The 20,278-nt window shown below is 35.1% G+C and overlaps 3 protein-coding genes across 3 annotated transcripts; 2 read left to right on the forward strand and 1 right to left on the reverse strand.

The window, feature by feature from the left end:
• Positions 1-1,734: 1,734 nt before the first annotated feature.
• On the reverse strand, positions 1,735-2,322 carry LOC114515568. The gene has a single exon (XM_028534850.1). The coding sequence runs from the start codon at positions 2,320-2,322 to the stop codon at positions 1,735-1,737; it is 588 nt and encodes a 195-aa protein (XP_028390651.1).
• A 10,274-nt stretch (positions 2,323-12,596) lies between these two features.
• On the forward strand, positions 12,597-13,699 carry LOC114515569 (G-protein-signaling modulator 2-like). Its single transcript, XM_028534851.1, has 2 exons — positions 12,597-13,245; positions 13,371-13,699. The coding sequence occupies exons 1-2, from the start codon at positions 12,597-12,599 to the stop codon at positions 13,697-13,699; spliced, it is 978 nt and encodes a 325-aa protein (XP_028390652.1).
• A 4,537-nt stretch (positions 13,700-18,236) lies between these two features.
• LOC114515571 (G-protein-signaling modulator 2-like) lies at positions 18,237-19,091 on the forward strand. The gene has a single exon (XM_028534852.1). The coding sequence runs from the start codon at positions 18,285-18,287 to the stop codon at positions 19,089-19,091; it is 807 nt and encodes a 268-aa protein (XP_028390653.1). The 5' UTR covers positions 18,237-18,284.
• The last annotated feature ends 1,187 nt before the right edge of the window (positions 19,092-20,278 follow it).

Raw genomic sequence — 20,278 nt, forward strand, 5'->3', positions numbered from 1 at the left:
TGCTTCTTTTTTGCTACTTTTATAACATGGTTAAGTCTATTTTGTACTTTTTGTAGATGTTTTCATTCTTTAGTATAGGGTGATTTAGGAATTTCTTATACAGTTTGTTTTTTTTCTTAACAGACTTGGCAATGCAATTTGTTATCCATGGGCTTTTATTTTTGTCAACACTTTTTTTAATTTTTTTTTGTCAGTGGAAAGTTTCTATCATAGACAGTTGAAAATGAGCCAAAGAATTCATTATAGGATTCAGTGGTGATATTACTAGAGAGAACATTTTCCCATGACATACTTGTGATGGTGTTAGTAAATGCTTTAATACAAGACTCATTGATAATTCTTTCACATTTAAACTCCTTTACTGGTATAGTCTCTTTATGAGTCTTCAAACTTCGTATGTGAACAATAGGCAAATGATCAGAGATGTCAGAAAAGATAATGCCATTTGTACTTGAGTCTATACTTTCAATATCATTAGTAAAATATTGTCTATTAGTGTGGCCGTATGTTGTGTGATTCTCGTTGGTCTCAACACAAGTGGAATGTATGATGATGTAAATAATACCTCTAGAAATCTCTTTGTATAATCACAAGATTCTGATTTAAGTAAGTCAATATTGAAATCCCCCATAAGATAGCATGTCTTATTTTCTTTATCTATTTTACCTAGTATTTCATTAATTTTGTTTTCAAATTCCTTTATTTTATTGTTTGGTGGTCTGTATATGACACCTATTATTATATTTTTACCAGCCGCTGTTATAAGTTCAATAAATACTGACTCAATAGTGTTTTCTTCGTTTAAGTTTAGGTCAGTACGTAATTTATATTTCATTTGGTTTGAGATGTAAATACCTACTCCTCCGCCGTTTTTATTGCATCTGTTTGCATTTACAAAATCGTAATTTTCTAGCATAAAGAGATCATCATTACTATCATTTAGCCACGTCTCAGTTAAGCCAATTATTTGAAACGGTATGTTGAATGAGTTTTTAAGTTGTTTAAAGGAATCAAATTTATTAGCTCTGCTTCTAGTATTTAAGTGCATCAGTGAAAGAGTATATGTGTATTACTAAGATTCGCTCTATTTGTTTTTTGATTGAAATCGTCTGGCAGGTAATATTCACAGTTTATTTTAGTCTGGCTTATATCTAAATCTTCGTTGTTCTCAGACAACGCTATATTATTATTTGTGTCGAACGGGTTGAATTTTAAATGCTTTAGTCTATCCATATTGTCTTCACTGATATTGTTTCCGTTAAAAATATTAAATTCAAATTTAATGTGGTGTCTGCTCTTCTTAGAAATGCACTTACTTGCATGTATCATACTCAAACATCAAAGTTCTTTGGACTGGAACCTCCAACGCTGTATGAATATTTTCAGTAAATAAATTTTACATTTTTATATACATGTACCTGGTATATATTGTTTTTTTATCAGCGAGTTATAGAATTCGGTTATCTGCATCCCTTTACTTTGGACTTTTATTTCTTAATAAATATAAATAGAACATTTTTCATTATAATAACAAAATTTACAACTATATATATATAAATACAAAAAGGTATTTTGTCAGTTAAGCCTAATATAAATAGGACAATCCAAACAGCAAATTACGTAAAGATAAACAACACAACTATGATTGGTTTTTAATAAAGAGTTTTTTCTTTAATTTTTACGAGTTTAGAAATTAAAGCAAGCATCATAGTTTGGAAGTCTTGCATTTGCTTGTTATGTTGCTGTTGCTGCTGAACAACTACATTTTCGCTGTAGTTCCATCTCTTCTTTTTTCATTTCTGCCTGCATCACATTTTTTTCACGTAAGAACAACAGGGTGTCACCTCCATTTGACCTTCTCTTTTTTGGTTGCCCTTCATTCTCTTTATCTGTACCTTTTCGTTTTTGGGTCTCTCCTAACTTCTCCATTGCTTTCCTCCGCACGTCTTCTGCACTTTGTTTTTCTTTATCCATTTCTTTCATCTTTACACCAGACTCGTATTCCACTTGTTTTGTTGAAGCATCCTCAATTTCAATGATATCTTCCAATGCATCTTCTACCTCTGTCATTTCTGTGTCAATTCCACTGGCCTCTTCTTCTTCTCTTAGCTTTTTTTTAAGTTTTTGCGATAGAAGAGTATATCTATCCCTCACTCCTCTTTGGTCAACTATGAACTTTGGATTTTCTATCTTCATCAGGTTATGAACAATCTCATTCCACTTGGCCCCTCTTTGAACTGTCCCTTTTTTTGTTCCAGTAAAAGGATCCACTGCTAAAATTTCACGACATAGCATAATATCGTGTTCCTCAGTCCAAAACATAGTCCTGTTATGGTAAAGTACGTAAATATAAATGAAAACTTCTTAATATTATATAATTACGTTATGTATAGACCTACTGTAATTATGTGTACTATGTATAAGCAAATGCGTTATTAGGGACCAGTCATTATTTCTTGTGGGTGGGCAAAAACAAGGGGTGGGTCACTAGAATTTATGTAATAAAAGGATGAAGTACACAAGTCTGAAGCTGTTTGCCATATAAACAAGAAGTGGACATGTAGCTAGACATTTGTCATTTTGTTAAAGAGGACTATGTACAGTGGCTTTAATTTAACTGCATATGTCAAAATATAAGTTTTAACGCTATTCAAGTTGTGATCGTTTAAATTATAAAAAAAACCTCTTATAATAAAATGTCTTATAATATAAGCTATTACATAAAGTTATTGAAATGTGAAATATTGAAGTTCTTTATAAAATAAGCTATTCAACTTCTAATATAAACAAAGAAGCATGCTATCTATAACAATTAGTTAACAACTGTTGTATTTGTTGTTGCAGTTTTATAAATAAAAGACAATAAAAGACAAATTATCAAAAGACAAATTATCAAAGGACAAATTTATATCAAAAGACAAGATGCCAATGTACTTACGTCGTTTTTTTTTTTGACGTTTTTTTGAATCTTGTTTTTCCTTGCTAACTTCTACTTCGACGACTTGTACAGAAATGTCCATTATATGTGTTTTTTTATGCTTTTATAAAATTTATTTTCACGTTGTGCTCACAACTTGAGATTGTCAATTTTGCCGTTGTCGACGCGAAGAGAAGGGAGCGCGAAAGTAATAAGTGACTCTCTGCGCATGCTCAGATAAATTTTTAACTTCCGGTTACCGGTCGTCGTCGTTTCCTCTCGCGCATCTTAAGGTCATTATTTTTCGAGCGAAACGACATTTTACTTTTGTTTCAGAGCTCTCAACTGCAACCATCTGGAACAAATTGCTCAAATACAAAGTCAAACGAATAAAGTCGCTTCGCGCGAAAAATATCGCTAGTGAAAAACCGGCTTTAGGGAGGTTAAGATCGACTTCCGCTACGAGTAACGATAGCAATATTCAATCAGGCAAATGCGCAAACGTAACAATCGTCCAAAATGTGATAACACTGGAAGTCGCGAGTACCGTTTTGGGGCTGAATATGGAAGTGGGTAGGTAGGCAAAGAACCGAATTTCTATTTACTGTATTATTGTCATTTTCTGCATTAGTTTTCTAATAATATTATTTAGTTTTTATTGTATAATGTTTCTCTACTTATCAGTGTTTGTAGATATTTTCATGGTATACAAGCGCGAAAATGAACGAAGTCAATGGGTCAAAAGAAATCCATCATGCAGAACAGTGTATATGAATAACCCCTCCCCCGAAATCCGTATAGTTCACCCCCCATGATATAAATTTATTTAAACCAGTACAGATCAGTCTCACTTTCATTGGGCAAGTATTTCTAGGTTTGCAAATGTTATTCCTTGAAAGCAATATTGTATTTGTAAGTCTCTTGCTGGTTTTGGAATGATAACTGCGCAGTCATTGAATTCCGAATACAGAATAATTATCTTACAGCGTATCTTGGTCACGATAAGAACTGGAAAAATTGAAGGATTTCTGTATGTCAGATTTGGGACGTTGACAGATTAACTAAATAAAAATCAGCTCTACTAACATAAGTTTTGTATTGTTTGCTTGAAACTAAATAAAAGACCACCTACAATATGATAACGCAATCAACAATTCATCTGCCAAATTGTTACGTTCGACGACTTCACAATTAAAATGATCGTACTTCGTAGCTACAACCTTACAAAACGTACGCGGAATTATATTATTTGTTGTAGGAAAGAAAAACTGTAATATAATTTACATTAGGAAACTAGAACTTTAAAAAGTAGAACATTGGTGTAACTGTCAGACACCTAGCTGGAGGGAGGCCTGGTGGAACAATTGTGCATGAAAAATATGACTTATCAGTGATTGTATAAATCTTACGGGGTACAGAAAGTGAAAAGAAAATCGATTTTTGAAAGACTAGCTAGCAGAGTTTATTTAAATGTACATGATCGTACACCTTTTCGTGCAGGCTCAAGCAATGCACTTGTTGAAGTGAAAGTGGTTTTCTAAATTGACTCGGTGTTATTAACATGAACACCTGCAAAGAGATTGCTTTAAATGCTACTGTAAGATTAATGGTGTCGACGTAGACTAAAACTGTTGCATTATATTATGGTGTACTTTGTCAAATTAGTGAACAAGATATTTGGCGAGATTTATCATCGCGTGATATGTGTTGATGCGTGATTTTCTACTGAATTTTAAAATTATCAAGCCGAATTATGTCAACGTCTATAATTATAAAAAGTACATGATTGCATGCCCATTCTGTACTTGTTTTCTTTCAACTCCTGAAAAAAAAATAATATTCATATTTTAATTTATATATTAATATTATGTCAATATTCCTCAGCATACAATATTATATAAAAACCCACGGTCTGATGTTTCACAGTAAAGATCTCACGCTCGGTCAATAATCGGTTATTATTAAACTCCGCTTCGTGAGAACTTTGAAGTTTATAAGTATGGGAAAAAAGACTGTAGAGGATCTAGATGGCATTTGGGGGCCTTGGATAACTTTGAAAACAAATTATTGGCAATTTTTTATTGACTTCAATGCCGGTATTTTATACGCATTTTGTTGTAGTTGTACAGTTGTATGGAGTTCCATGCTGGCTTTGGAACGGCAACCAGGTATAGTCATTATCATTGCTTTTCAAATAATTACCATGCAAGTGCTTATTTTGTCACGATGAACGTGGATACATTAGCTTTCCTCACATCCGCTCTAACAGCTGCAAATGTTGTTGCCAATAGCTTTCACTAAAATTGTTCGCCCAAACAGAAAACAAAGAATTCCAGTATGCCATATTTTGCTCATGCATGATTAACCATGTCGGTCACGTCAGTTATTATGTTATTGATTTTCGATACACGCAGTACGCGAAAATTTAAATATATCTGGCAGTATTCCTTTCTTCAGAAATTAGTTATGTAAACTACTACAAAGTTTATTTTTCACTCTTGGCAAGTGACAAGTACCATTTCCGGCGCTATCGATTACATGAAGGTACGATTTAAATAAATAATAAACATGCTGATTTGCGAAACACGAAAATATCTTAATATTGAAAATGCACGAGTTTGCACTTATCGAAACTCTTAAGTACTTCCGAAGACGATATATTTATGTTTGCGGTTAAACAATTTTACTTTCTTTACGACATAACTTGTACTCAAAATTCTCCGAGAATCAAAGCTCAGAAGGAAGCGATTCGTGCGCAGTAGCTCTGTCAAGGGAGTTCAGTTGTTATCGGATTCAAATTGTTTATATTGCTTGAATTGAAATCACATAACGATCGCCTACTACAATTTTTAAATATTATTCACATTAAAGAAATAAAAAATATTTTCCGTGTTTCTATACAGTTACAGAATCGCAAAACTAGACACGTAACGGCAAACGTAATTGTTTATCTCGCACGACGAGTCAGATCGCAGTTGACATATTGATTTTCCCAGGGCTTTCAGCCACGCAGTACGCGAAAATTGAAAATTATCTGGCAGTATTCCTTTCTTCAGAAATTAGTTATTTTTAAAGTCAATACACAATAAAATATTGGCAAAATCTTTTAAGGGTAACCAAACGTCGAAATGTGGAGAGAGGACTGTGGTTAACGTTTGAGTTCCAGTCCTCTCACTACATTTTGACCTGAAACGCACCGCCTTAAAATATTAGCGCAGCCGTACTAATTTGTCAGTCTGGCTACATCACTGTAAACAGTAGGCCCTACTTAATGGTGATTTTAGTTCTTTCACAGGTTACAAGCATCAACAATGAACCAAGCCAAGGAGTTCGATTTTGTTAGCGCTGCAAAAAAGCCGTTTATTATTTTACACCCTTCGCAAGTGACAAGTACCATTTCCGGCGCTATCGATTACAAGATGGCACGAACTTAATAAATAATAGACATGCAGATCTGCGAAATACGAAAACATCTTAATATTGAAAATGCATGAGTTTGCACTTATCGAAACTCTTAAGTACTTCCGAAGACGATATAATTATGTTTCCGGTGAAACAATTTCACTTTCTTTACGACATAACTTGTACTCAAAATTCTCCGAGAATCAAAGCTCAGAAGGAAGCGACTCGTGCGCAGTAGCTCTACCCAGGGAGTTCAGTTGATGTATTCATATCAAGTGGACGTTGATGCAGTTCACGTACGGGTTGGCAAGTATAGCATTGGATAAAGAACCTGAACTGATATAAGGATAAATATACATTCATCAAAGTATCAGACCGTCGGTAGAAATAGGAGGAAAGCAAAGGTCAACCCGAAAGCGAACAACAAAGGCTATGCCTTGAATCTTAGCACCTCAACGGGTAAGTTTGTTTAATATATAACCAGATCGGTAGCTTTAGAATTCATAAACATGCATATATTTCCACATATACTAGCATGCATATGCAACCATAAATCTATAGAGTATACAAGCAAAATAATTATATTGTGGTATGTAATATACAAAGTTTAAGTGAAAGTGAAGTCCGCCATGCGCATGTATAACAAATTGAGGCCTAAATTTACGATTTTTTTAATTAAAAGCACTAGTTGACATTCATTTAGGCATAGCGAAGAAAATGTTGCTAGATTTTTAGAAGAAGTTATACAGATCTACATGATATGCCATACCTGATCTAAGATTTCATACATCAGTCTGTTAAATTAATTAATAAGCTATTAGTTAATAAGCTTTCCTGATGATCAGTACACTGATAACCAAATTTATATTTGGGCATAGAATCTGCATTTACTAAACACTTTGATTCATCGTAATTATCGTTTCTCTGGTTTATAAATGAAAGTATAATCACTCACAAAGATTAACTTTCACGACCCTACGTTTCGACACTCCGGTCTAGTGTCTTCATCAGGGGTGATCTGATGTTGAAACTCGGTTTCTTATATGCTCTCAAGATGACGTCATCTATAAATTAAATGTAAATATTCTTTTTGCAAATTGCTTCCGTCATCCCTATTTATAGGACACAAGGACTCGCATCAAATTAATATGCCAGGCTTCTAATCAACGCCTATATATCCATAACGATCATTAGTGGTAATGACTTTTGAATCGTTCCACGCAATGTTATGGTTAGTTTGAAACACGTGTTCCGCCAAGTCTGATTTTGAACTGTCTAAGTTCGAAACGGCCTTTTGATGTTCGTTTAAACGATGCCGAACTGACGTTTTGTTTCACCTAGATATTCTTTCTCGCAATCACCACATGTTATAGAGTATACAGCATCAGTTTTCAGTTTAGTCGCTACGCGATCCTTGGGTTTCGCGAAAATATGTCCCAGTGTCTGAAAGGTTTTTCCTTCCTGAGATTACGTATAGATGGTTGTTACCATTCTATACAGAGATGGGTAATAAACCTCTCTACTAAGGAGCTAACGGAGATTGAAAGAAAAGGACTAGAGCATTGTCTTAAGTTTGCTATTTCACCAAGGCGAATTCCAATAGCTGAAATTGTCGCTTCGGTTGAAGAAGGAATTTTTCACCTCAACGACGAAACTAAGCTAACGGTAAGAGCTGAAGTCAGTAGCATCCTCACACGTGCTAAGGCTCTCCAAAAAATATTTACAGTAAAGTGTTCATCTTTGAAGAAAGATCCGGACAGTGTTGTGTTCTCAGCAGATAAAGGCGATTGTGTTCTTGTAATGGACAGACTAAGGAAAACTATCGCGAGAAAGCGCGTGCATTGCTCAATGACAAAAACACCTATAGTGTCCTTAAGTCTGACCCAACTTGTAAGACTGAAAGAGAATTGAACAAACGCCTATCACTCTTTAAGAAAGCTAACAAAATTAGCGAGGTCACTTATAAATTGTTGCGTAGTAGCTTTTGATTATGAATTGTGTTATAGAAAGTGTGATGATGATTTGCTGTTAGTTGGTTATAGCGATGCTGACTGGGCTTCTTCGACCCATGATAGACGAAGTATCAGTGGGTACTATTTCAGTTTAACTGAAACCAGGCCATTGATCTCATGAACATCAAAGAAACAACCGACTGTGGCGCTCTCCTCTTGTGAGGCAGAGTATATTGCTCTAGCAGCAACCGTTCAGGAAGCTCTTTACCTCATCCAGTTATTAAACAAACTCGTTAATATTTGTTGTTTAATTCAAATTTATGAAGATGATCAGGGTACGATAGCTTTATCGAAAGATCCAGTTAATCGAAATAGGTCAAAACATATAGATATTCGTTATCATTTTATCCGCTCGACTATCAACGCAGGCAAGGTTGTAGTATACTACTGTCCTACTACAAATATGATAGCTGATATAATGACTAAATCACCAACACGTTCAAAGTTGCAAAGATTCAAAGATTTTATATTTGGTACCTAAAATGTTTTTAAAATATTGATTATCGTTAAAGTTATGTTAACCATTGATGTATCTGAGTTAAGAAAATATGAATGAGATCAAGCTAGTGGGGGTGTTAAAATGTGATCTCATCGTATTTCTCATTGTATGTACTTAGGGCCACTGTGGCCGAGGGTTGTTGTTGCTTGTTAAAATAAAATGGCGAAAGCACATTGTCTTATTTGAGTTGAGAATATATCAATCCGAATCCCCATCACGACGGAAGCGCCGAGTACATCCACTGGCAGTACGGCCAGTGGAACGAACAGTTCAACAAGTGTTGCTGAGAAATCACCTGCATCCAGTTACCCTTTTGGAGAATAGGCGCCAGACATTTCTCCCAATCCGTACCCTTCAATCCGACGCGATGCCCTAGCTTCATACGTATATCGAGATCTTGAACGATTCTCAGTTTAAGTAATTTAATAAGTATTTGATACTGCAAAGCTTTCGGCCTGTTAACCCGGGCCTTCATCGGAAAAAATTCCTGAATTAACATTTACACGTGACTAAAATAACACGTTAAGCGTGATTTGTTAGCTCATGCGCCATTAATTAAGCGGTTTCAATTACCAAATGAATATGAAAAAGACATAGTTTTAATTAATGCGCGTGTCCTAGACAAGTATTTGGCTAGCAGGCATTGAAAAGAGCACGCCACGTACTATTGAGCTAAAAAAGATTAAAACTATATTATAGACCTATTTATTGGAAGTATTTGTTTTTCATAATTATTAATTTTGGTAAGTGAATGGCGCGAGCTAACAAACCATGACTAACGTGATATTTAAGTGACGTGTAAACAGTGTAAATGTGTAACCAGGTTATTGCACTGATGAAAGCCCGGGTTAACGGCCCGATAGCTTTGCAGTAATAAATACTTATGTGGTGTACCTAGTCTCAGTAGACGGTCACAATGCAAACACAAGAAGATTCTGCATGAGTTTGTTTTTCATCAGTCTTCACAAATCGATTCCGAACGTAGAAAAGCTGGACACAAATCCTACTAATGACCGTGAACATTCCTTTTGGAAAACAAAATGAGCAGCTTCGTCAATCTTGGAAAAAAAGCAAAATTGTTTAAAAAAAAAATCATAACCAAAGATTGAGTTTTTGACAACAATTTATATAACTCTGGCCTGGACTGAAAAGTCAAAGAGAAATTTATTTTAACAAATTTTAATGCCGTTTCACTTTGCACTACTGTGATTCCAGCAAAACTCAGATAAGTGACTCGGGCAAGATGTGTAAATAAATAAATGCATAGATAAATAAATAGATCACGTCGCAATCATGCTTCATGTTTTGTATAGCCGTGATGACTTTTTTATAATTTATAATATTAGATGCTTGTTCAAATTATACATTTTTTGCATAGCTATACAGTTGCCTGTTTAATATGTTACTTCTGCCTGTTTAATAGAAAATTCGATCAATCCTAACATAAATCCTAAAGGAAGTTTTCGTTATTTATGCACATTATAAGTGTTTCTCCTCAAGTAATCAGCATTCCGGATTTGCGAGATGCGACTAAAAAACGAACATAAATATATATGGCATGTGAGTGAGAACATTCGAATGTAGTATTTATATGTATTGAGCTGTTATATAATTGGATTGAACTCAACTTGATTTGAGTTATGAGCTGACATGCGAATTTTACGGGAGTCATAATAATGTTAAAATTGTGTAATTTTATTCGGACTTAAATTTTAAAAGCTTGCTAATTACTTTATACAAATTATAAAATTTTCGAATTCCTATAGGCTACCTTCACAGTGGTTTAATATTTGCGTGTATAAGATTAATACTGTATTAAGTACAATGCCTCCAAAGTAAAAAGGTTGCTTGTTAGCGCAAAGATCACTAAAAAGACAGCTTTTTTAAACGAATGCGGATTGCCCAGTGTTATGAAAAAGCTGGTCAAATAAGGAGTATAAACCGAATCCACGCGCGTCTGGACGTTTCTCCAATAATGCATCTTTGTTGAATGCAGGGCCACTACTTGCAGAATAAGTTTTGGAGTGTGTTGGTGAGAAATCGCCTGCATCCAGTTGCCCGTTTGGAGGATTGGCACCACACATTTCTCAAAATTCGTAACTGCGAATCCGAGGAGATGCCGTTCATATCGATGTCCTTAAACGATTCTCAGTTTGTTCTTCATTCACAAATCGAATCCGAACGAAGAAGAGGAGCTGGAAACAAATCCTAATGACCGTTAACATTCATTTGAAAATCAAGATGAGCAGCTTGGTCAACCTTGGAAAGGACGAACTTCCTGGCCTTCCTTGGAAAAATGCTGAGGATAATGAAAACTTCCCTGATATCGATAAACTTTAAAACGTGACATTTTCATGTATTTTAGAAAGCACAGTAGCCGTCCATTGGTTTAACGACTGTAGCGAATACCGACAATTCATTGCAAACCGTGTCAACAAAATTATAAGGCATCCGAAAGTGTTACAAAGCCATCAGTTTATGTTCCTACATCTGACAACCCTGCAGACATGGGTAGTCGTGGCGTCAGTCTCACGTCAGCAGCGTTGTGTGGTGAAAATGTCCAGTCTAGTTGGCTGATCCAGGTGAATGGCCACCTCAGATCGTGACAAGTACAAAAGCAAGAATTGATGCTGAGAAAAAGGGGAATAATGGCCTGGATGATTCTCGATCGAAGAGTTCAGCTTGAGTAAAACAAGGAAGATTGATGATTCAGCTTTGAGATCCAAGCACAATCCTCGAAATCCTTCCAACAAGATCCAGAGAGTATTAACATTACAGGAGATTATAGATCAAGATTCCAGAGCTATTTTCGGTCCGCAGAGCCCAAGAGTGGAAAGTTTGTGAACGCGAAAGTTCGTGAAGAATTTTGGATTTCTCGGCAATCTTTGCTTTCGTATGTTGGCAAAGCGATCCCTAAAGAAACGTTATGGATGTAAAAGATTTCCTGTTGTATAACCATTCCAAGCCCGCCTGCTGAATTTTTGCACATGAATAGACCTAAGATGATAATAATATCTTTCACAGTAATCGGCGTGGATTTCCCAGGTACTATCAAATATCGCAGAAGTCCGAAGAAGAGCTTATGGTTTATTACACTTCTGCCGTTCACAAGTGCGGCACATTATTACTATTGGTCAGTCAGTGTTCATTGCGTGCCAATCCCGTTTAGTGAACACATTTTCATTTTCTAATATCTCAGTGGTATAGCGGTTTTAAGGTCCGTGCCTTCAGTTGCTTTTCTTTTCAAATAAACGTGCCGATAATAATGGTTCGGCTCAACTAATTGTAAACGCACAAGCAGGCAACAATTGCTAGGAATTGCTTATCTTTTAGATTAGGAAAATGCGCGAAAAGGCGAAAACCATTCGCTTTTTCCCTCAACCATTCGCAAGGTTGAGGGACTCAACACCAGTTAAGTCCTATTTTTGGGACGTAAACAAAGGCTCTCTCTTAGAAATGAATGTATACTAATGCAGTAACTTATATTATTGTTTACTTAAAAGAGTTAAGGAACTGTTTTTGGGACGTAAACAAAGGTTTGTCCTAAAAACAGCCCTAGGGTGTATCTTCAATATCACTATTACCAGTCCGATTAATACTGTTACAAGTGTCGATATAACAATAACACCTCAAAATTCGATAGTGTCAACAAAGGAAATACTCTTCCATGCGCGGTATATACATAAATTAACCTCTTCTAATTAGTTTTTACAAAATTTTGTTTAAGGAGTGAAGTAAAGATAGAGACACTTGAAAAGGTGACGAAATGGATTCGAAGTCTTCAAAATCTGTCACTGCAAACAATGATCCCTTAGAAAGAGCAAACATCAATCTCAACTTAGGTGAAACCCATTTTAGATTAGCAGAGTATAAAAAGGCTATTACCTATTACATTAAATATCAGGAAATTTGTACTGAAATTGGCAATTTTCAAGGGTTAGCAACTGCCTGTGAGAAACTGGGTTCTGCCTGTTTAAACCTAGGACAGCCTGAAGAGGCTATCGAGTATTTTGCAACAAGCTTAGAAATTTTCATTCAATTTGACAATCACTCAGGAGTGGCAACTAACAATGGCAATTTAGGCACTGCCTATCATAGTTTAGGAGAGCATGACAAAGCTATTGACTATTTCAAAAAAGGTTTGGAAATCAGTGCTGCTATTGGCGACAAGTCAGGAATGGCAAATATTAATGGCAAATTGGGTAGTGTTTACCTTAGTTTAGGAGAATATAAAAAAGCTATTGACTATTTAAAAAATGGTTTAGAAATGAATATTGCCATTGGCGATAAGTCAGGAATGGCCGATAACAATGGCAATTTAGGCAGTGTTTATTTTAGATTAGGAGAATACGTTAAATCCGTTAGCTATTTAAGACAAGGTTTAGAATTGAGTACTGCTATTGGTGATAAGCCAGGTATAGCAAGTAAAATTGCAATTTGGGAAATGCCTACCTTCGTTTGAGAGAATATGAGAAGGCTATTGGCTATTTTAACAAAGGTTTAGAAATTAGTACTGCTATTAACGATAAATCATGTATAGCAACTGTAAATGGCGATGTGGGCAATGTTTACCTTATGTTCGGAGAATATGAGAAAGCAATTGACTATTTTAAAAAGAGTTTAGAAATGCGAACTGTTATCGGCCATAAATCAGGAATAGAAACTAACTATGGCGATTTAGGCTATGCTTACCTTAGATTAGGAGATTATGAGAAAGCTATTGACTATTTTAAAAATAGTTTAGAAATCCAAACTGCTATCGGCCATAAATCAGGAATAGAAACTAACTATGGCCATTTGGGCAATGCTTACTTTAGATTGGGAGAATATGAGAAAGCCATTAGCTATTACAGAAAAGTTTGGGAATGAGTACTGCTAATGGCAACAAGTTAGGAATGGCAATTAACAATCGCCATTTGGGTAATGCCTACCTCTATTTAGGAAAATATGAGGAAGCCATTGAATGTTATGTAAAAGGTTTAGAAATTAGTACTGCTATAGGCTACAAGTCAGGAATAGCGACCAACAATAGCAATTTGGGCAATGCCTACCTTACTTTAGGCGAATATGAGAAGTCCATTGACTATTTCAAAATAGGTTTGGAGATGAGTACAGCTATTGGTGATAAGTCAGGAATGGCTGATAACAATGGCTATTTGGGCTATGTTTATAATGAATTAAGAGAATACGTAAAATCCGTTGGCTATTCAAAAAAAGGTTTAGAATTGAGTACTGCTATTGGTGATAAGCTAGGTATAGCAAGTAAAAATTGCAATTTGGGTAATGCCTACTTTGGTTTGGGAGAATATGAGGAGGCTATAGCCTACTTTGACAAAGGTTTAGAAATTAGTACCGCTATTGGCGATAAATCATGTATAGCAACTATTGGGGCAATGTTTATCTTCTGTTAGGAAAATATGAAAAAGCCATTGACTTTTTTAAGAAGAGTTTAGAGATGCAAACTGCTATCGGCCATAAATCAGGAATAGAAACTAATTATGGCAATTTAGGCAATGCTTACCTTAAATTAGGAAAATATGAGAAAGCCATTAGCTATTATAGAAAAGGTTTAGAAATGAGTACTGCCAATGGCGATAAGTCACACTGCATGAAAAACCGCGTATTCACAGGTGAATACGTGCGAATATGAGTTCGAATATGGTCCATATTCACACGTATTCACAGATATTCACTGTGAATATCCTCGGAATATTGGGGGTATTCCGATGTGAATACCTGTGAATAAAACACACCGCGTATTCTGACCTAGAATACCTTCGAATACTCTGTGAATATTTTTCAAGACCTAGTATTCACACTTCGGCATAGAAAATGTGATTGTACGCATGAATACGGGATAATCAACGAGTTATATTGTGTAAATATTGCAGGAAATGCGTTTATATACCACGGAATAGGCAAAGGTTGTTTCAGTTCAATGCCGGTGTCAACTAGCTGTTATCCAGCATTTCTTCTCATCAGTCATCACGGTCAGAAATTGAAATTGCACTTGATTTGTTTAGGCGAAAGACAATAAAGACAATAAATGTTACCAAACGCACGATGATTTTTATTTGATTAATTTTTTTGCTGCCGCAGGGATGTCGAGTATCGTATATCCTCAGTCGATGAGCGCTGAGTAGCCTCGTAAGTCGTAAAAAAGCTGTATAAAAAGAGAAATATCCATCAATTTCTTTAATTACTGTGTAAAAGAAGTTATATATAAAAAAATACTTTTATTTTTGCTTGGATACGTAAACACATGGGTAGAAAGTTGATGATTCTGTATCGTCAAAAGCATCCGTAATATATACAGTTCAGTGTTGGGAAATCGTAGGAAATTTCCTTTGGGAAATTTCCTCTTCGACATGTTAGTGACAATTTTTGCGCCAAGGAATTGCGGCGAAATTGCGAATAAATGGCGAAATTCGGAGGTCGTATAACAATAACAAATAAATGTCTTTAAATGATTCCTCGCAAAAGTTGTCCAGTTCCCTTTGTTTACAAAACGATAACATGGCACAAATGTCAATTGGTTTCAACCAGGGCGCTTATATATAAATGCGTGGTTTCAACAGAAGTTCAAGCTGTTCAACTTTGAATTGTTAAAGATGTTCGCGATGCCCCAAAATAATTCTTGTGGCGGCGCTAAAATCAGGTAAGTTATTTAATAATAACAAGAGTTATGTCATACTATAGTCCTGAAACAACACAACACAACAACAATAGTGCGAGGCCAACGCTTTTACGGCTGGGCTCATCACTTTTTTTGTTTTTATTAATATAAATAGATTACGATTGTGTTTATTGTAGCTAATTTGTACACAGCTAACTGTACCTGCTTGTAAATAAATAAATTGTATGATGGTTTTCATCAATCCTACCTCCATCACACACTAATTATAGTAGGTACAAATGTTTGCCATTTCAAAGCCATACTCAATACAAACAAAATTTAAAAGTTTGCCAATACTGAAAAGGGACATTACTTTCTTACCTACCACAAATATTCAGAAAGCTGCTGTAATCATAACTTTAACATAACATAACCCTTAGATAGACGTTTCAAGATGCATTGAAATGAGGTGCATTGGTGCATTTCATGAGGGTTTTTTATATTTTAGGCAAAATTTATATATTATAGATATATATTGTTATATAATTGTCACAGAATAGCTAATGATTGATTGCCAAAAGATTGAAATCTTAACAATCAGCTGCCCAAAGACAGAAGTCTTAACAGCTTAGAAATCAAAGCCAGACTGTGTTTTTTAGTTATATATAATACATATTTTTTAACAAAATAATGGCCTATATTTTTCCTTTTAGCATATATGAATTATATTTACACTAATATTTACCACAGTAGCTATTGAACTGGTTGCCAAAAGATAGGAATCTTAACAACCAGCTGCCCAAAGACAGAAATCTTAACAGCTTAGAAGTTCATGCTAGACTGTGTTTTTAAGTGAAGCCTTTTAACATTGCCCTCATCATAATTTATAACTGAGACTGTTTACTGATTTGTTTGCAATTACTTTTCCGTACATAAATTATAATCACAATACTTAAAGAATATACCATTAAAGTGTAGATGAGTTTACTACAGCTTCTCGATGTTTGCATACTAGGAGTAGCTATGTGTATATACAGCTTTAAGTTCATGGAAGAATTTGTTTCCATTTTTACCCTAATTGATTACCGGTAGCTTCCAAATTATATGAATGGTGTGTACATTGTACATTGTACATATACATTCTCCTAGGAATATTATAATTTCATTACACTGCATAAATTCTATGCACAACAATAAAAACAAATGGCATGCAACATCAGCTTTTACCATTATCATTAACCTTTCGGATAATAATCTATTATAGCTTAAGAAAGTTTGCTATGTATTTTGTTCAATAATTGCTTTAAGGTGGTTTTAATTGTTTTTAGCCATCAGGGGTTGCAATATTGAGAAAATTCCTAAAAGAGTTGGCCTTAACTTTGCTAAAGATGAAGAGGATTTTTCACCCAGTGAAAGAAGTTCCTGATTCATTATCTGCTCACCTATAGTTTTTAATATCTTACCAAGTGAAAAAACATCACTTGCTTTGCTCAACAATTTACTATTAAGTATCATTTCTGACATACTCCAGGAGCAATGTTTCATATATACTAAAACAACATTGCTTATAAATTAACAAAGATTGAAAATCATAACAGCTTAGTAGAAGTTCATGATAGGCTGTGTTTTTGCTACATATTTTTGAACAATTTGTGATGTTCCAATAATATTTTATAAAATGTGAAATGTTGTAACCCATCACATGTACATGATCTGTTAAGGACTGTATAAAATTTAAATAATTGACTGAAATCTTAGTATTGCATTTGATCAACCTTGATAAAACACATTAACTGTGGATAAACCTACCATTGCAATGTGTATGACTGCTATGCAAATTAACATGGCAACCTAAAGATTATGCATGTTTGTTCATATTGATATTTTCCTTAATGGACAGACTTGAGGGACAATAAATGCCTAAACATTCGCACAGGCTGCGAACGCATAACCCATTAACCTCTTATCACCAGTTAATTTGTTAATAAAATGTTGAGATTACTCCCAACATGGTCATAGGGTATAGTCTATAGGCCGGCTATTGAATTCAACTGCACGATATTTAGTCACTCACCGAAGAGGTCCCTTACGCACAAACAGTATATGCGTTTTCGGTTTTGAACAATAAAAAATCCTTGAAATACGGTTAATATTCGTTATCATTTTACACGTATTACGAACATAAGGTGCTGTGGAAATCGCGTCATGCAATCTCATTTCTATTTCGCGCATTTTCTTCATCAGACTTCGTGGGAATCGTAGCATACAAATACTCGCCGGCATGCTCTTTAACTGCGACCAGAGTTTCCAGACTTTACCAAGCCCTTGGCATCCTTCACTCTCTTCCCTTATTTATAAGCGCCAAAAAGATTTCTTACAGCCACAAACGCACGATCTCCTCGTTCAATGTTTATTAAACTCGAAAGCGCGCTTTTTGGTTTTTGCGCCAAATTATTTATAAAATTCCACTTCAATTTTTCAGCATTCAAAATAAAGTTTAAAAATGTCAGCTGATGAATTTATTTTGTGGAAACACGGATTAAGTGAGAAGTGAGATATTCCAAGTGTGAATATTGGTCAGAATACGCGGCATATTCACGGCGTATTCCACACTTAGAATACTGAAGAATACGATGCCGTATTCACACTAATATTCCATGTCGGAATACGCTTGCAATATGTGTTTTATTCACACCCGTATTCACATGTGAATACCTTGGAATACGGCGCTTTTCATGCAGTGCAGGAATTGCTGCTAACAATGGCAATTTGGGTAATGCCTACATCTATTTAGGAAAATATGAGGAAGCCATTGAATATTGTATAAAAGGTTTAGAAATGAGTACTGCTATAGGCGACAAGTCGGGAATAGCGACTAACAATGGGAATTTGGGCAGTGCCTACCGTAATTTAGGCGAGTATGAGAAGTCCATTGACTATATCAAAACAGGTTTGGAAATGAGTACAGCTATTGGTTATAAATCAGGAATAGCAACTAACAATACCTATTTAGGCATGACCTACCATAGTTTAGGAGAATATGAAAAAGCCATTGACTATTTCAAAAAAGGTTTAGAAATAAGTACTGTTATTGGCGATAAGTCAGTAGCAGCAAATAACAATGCCAATTTAGGCATAACCTACCATAGTTTGGGAGAATATGCCAAGGCTATTGACTATGGCAAAAAAGGTTTAGAAACGAGTACTGCTATTGGTGATAATTTAGAAATAGCAAGAAACAGTGGAGTGTTAGGTAAAGCCTATCTCAATTTAGGAGAGTATGAGAAAGCTATTGACTATTGCAAAAAGGGTTTAGAAATGAGTACTGCTGTTGATAATAAGTCAGGAATAGCAAATAACAATGAAAATTTGGGTGATGCCTACCTTATATTAGGAGAATACGAGAAAGCTATTGACTATTTCAAAAAAAGTGTAGAGATGAGTGCTGATATTGGCCAGACGTCTGCAGTTGCCTCTAACAATAGCAATTTAGGCATTGCCTACCTAAAAATTGGAGATTTTGAAAAAGCCATCGACTCTTTGAAAACTAGTTTAGAAATGAGAACTGTTATTGGTGATAAGCTAGGAATAGCAAAACTTGTAAAGACTTGGCAAATGCCTACCTTGGATTACGAGACGATGTGAAAACCATTGATTATTGCGAAAAATGCTTGGAATTAAGTCGCTATATTTGTGATAAGGAAGGAATAGCATCTTGGAATGGCAATTTGGGTGATATTTGCGTTAGTTTTGGAGAGTATGAGAAAGCTATTTTTATTACAAAAAAGGTTTAGAAATGAGTACTGCTATAGGGGATAAGTCAGGCATAGCAACAAGCAATGTCAATTGGGCATCGCCTACCGTTATTTGAGAGAATTCGCCAAAGCTATTGATTACCTCGAAAAAGGTTTGGAAATAAGTACTATTATTGGCGATAAATCAGGGATAGCAGATGCGAATGCGGTTGGGCATTGCTCATATATTCTTGGGAGAGTATGAAAAATCTATTGATTGTCAAAAAAAGTGTTTAGAAATTAGTACCGCTATTGGCGATAAGTATCAAATAGCATAGGTCAATTGTTATATGAGCGTTGTTTTTAGATGTTTAGGACAATATGAAAAATCTATTCATTATTCCAAAAAAAGTTTAGAAATGAGTACTGCCATTGGCAATAAGTCCGCAATAGCAAAGAGCTATTGTCATTTGGGCAGTGCTTACCACAGCTTTGAAGAATACGAGAAAGCTATTGACTGTTTCAGAAAGGGATTAGAAATTAGTACTGGTATGGGCGATAAATCTGCAATAGCCACTCAGAAATTAAATTTGGGCAGTGCCTACCTTGGATTAGGAGAATATGAGAAAGCCATTGACTATTACAAGAAAGCTTTAGAAATAAGCATTGATATTAATGATCCGTCACTCTTAGCAATTAGTAAAAGCAATTTGGGATTTGTACTTGTATTATTAGGACAATATAAAGGTGCAATATCATGTTTCATGGAATCTATCAGCATCCTTGACAAAATGTTTTTAAACTCAGTACCAGACCAAAATAAGTTGTCATTCACTAAACAATACTTTACCACCCATGTAAAGATCATGATTTGTTTTATTTCTGTGGGTCGCATTGAATCTGCATTATTAGTCATTGACCTTGGAAGGGCTAAAGAACTTCATTGCTCCATTGAAAGAAAAAATAAATCTTTGAATACAAAAATGTTCGATTATGCAAGTTCGGGATGGAATAGAATCAAGAATGGTGAAGAACAGGTAGAAATCGAAGATTTACAAAGCATCCTCCAGGTAAGCAGCAACGATAGTTCCATTATAG

The sequence above is a fragment of the Dendronephthya gigantea genome, unplaced genomic scaffold (assembly GCF_004324835.1).
Source record: "Dendronephthya gigantea isolate DGI-Jeju-01 unplaced genomic scaffold, DenGig_1.0 000004F, whole genome shotgun sequence".
Lineage (NCBI taxonomy): Eukaryota > Metazoa > Cnidaria > Anthozoa > Malacalcyonacea > Nephtheidae > Dendronephthya > Dendronephthya gigantea.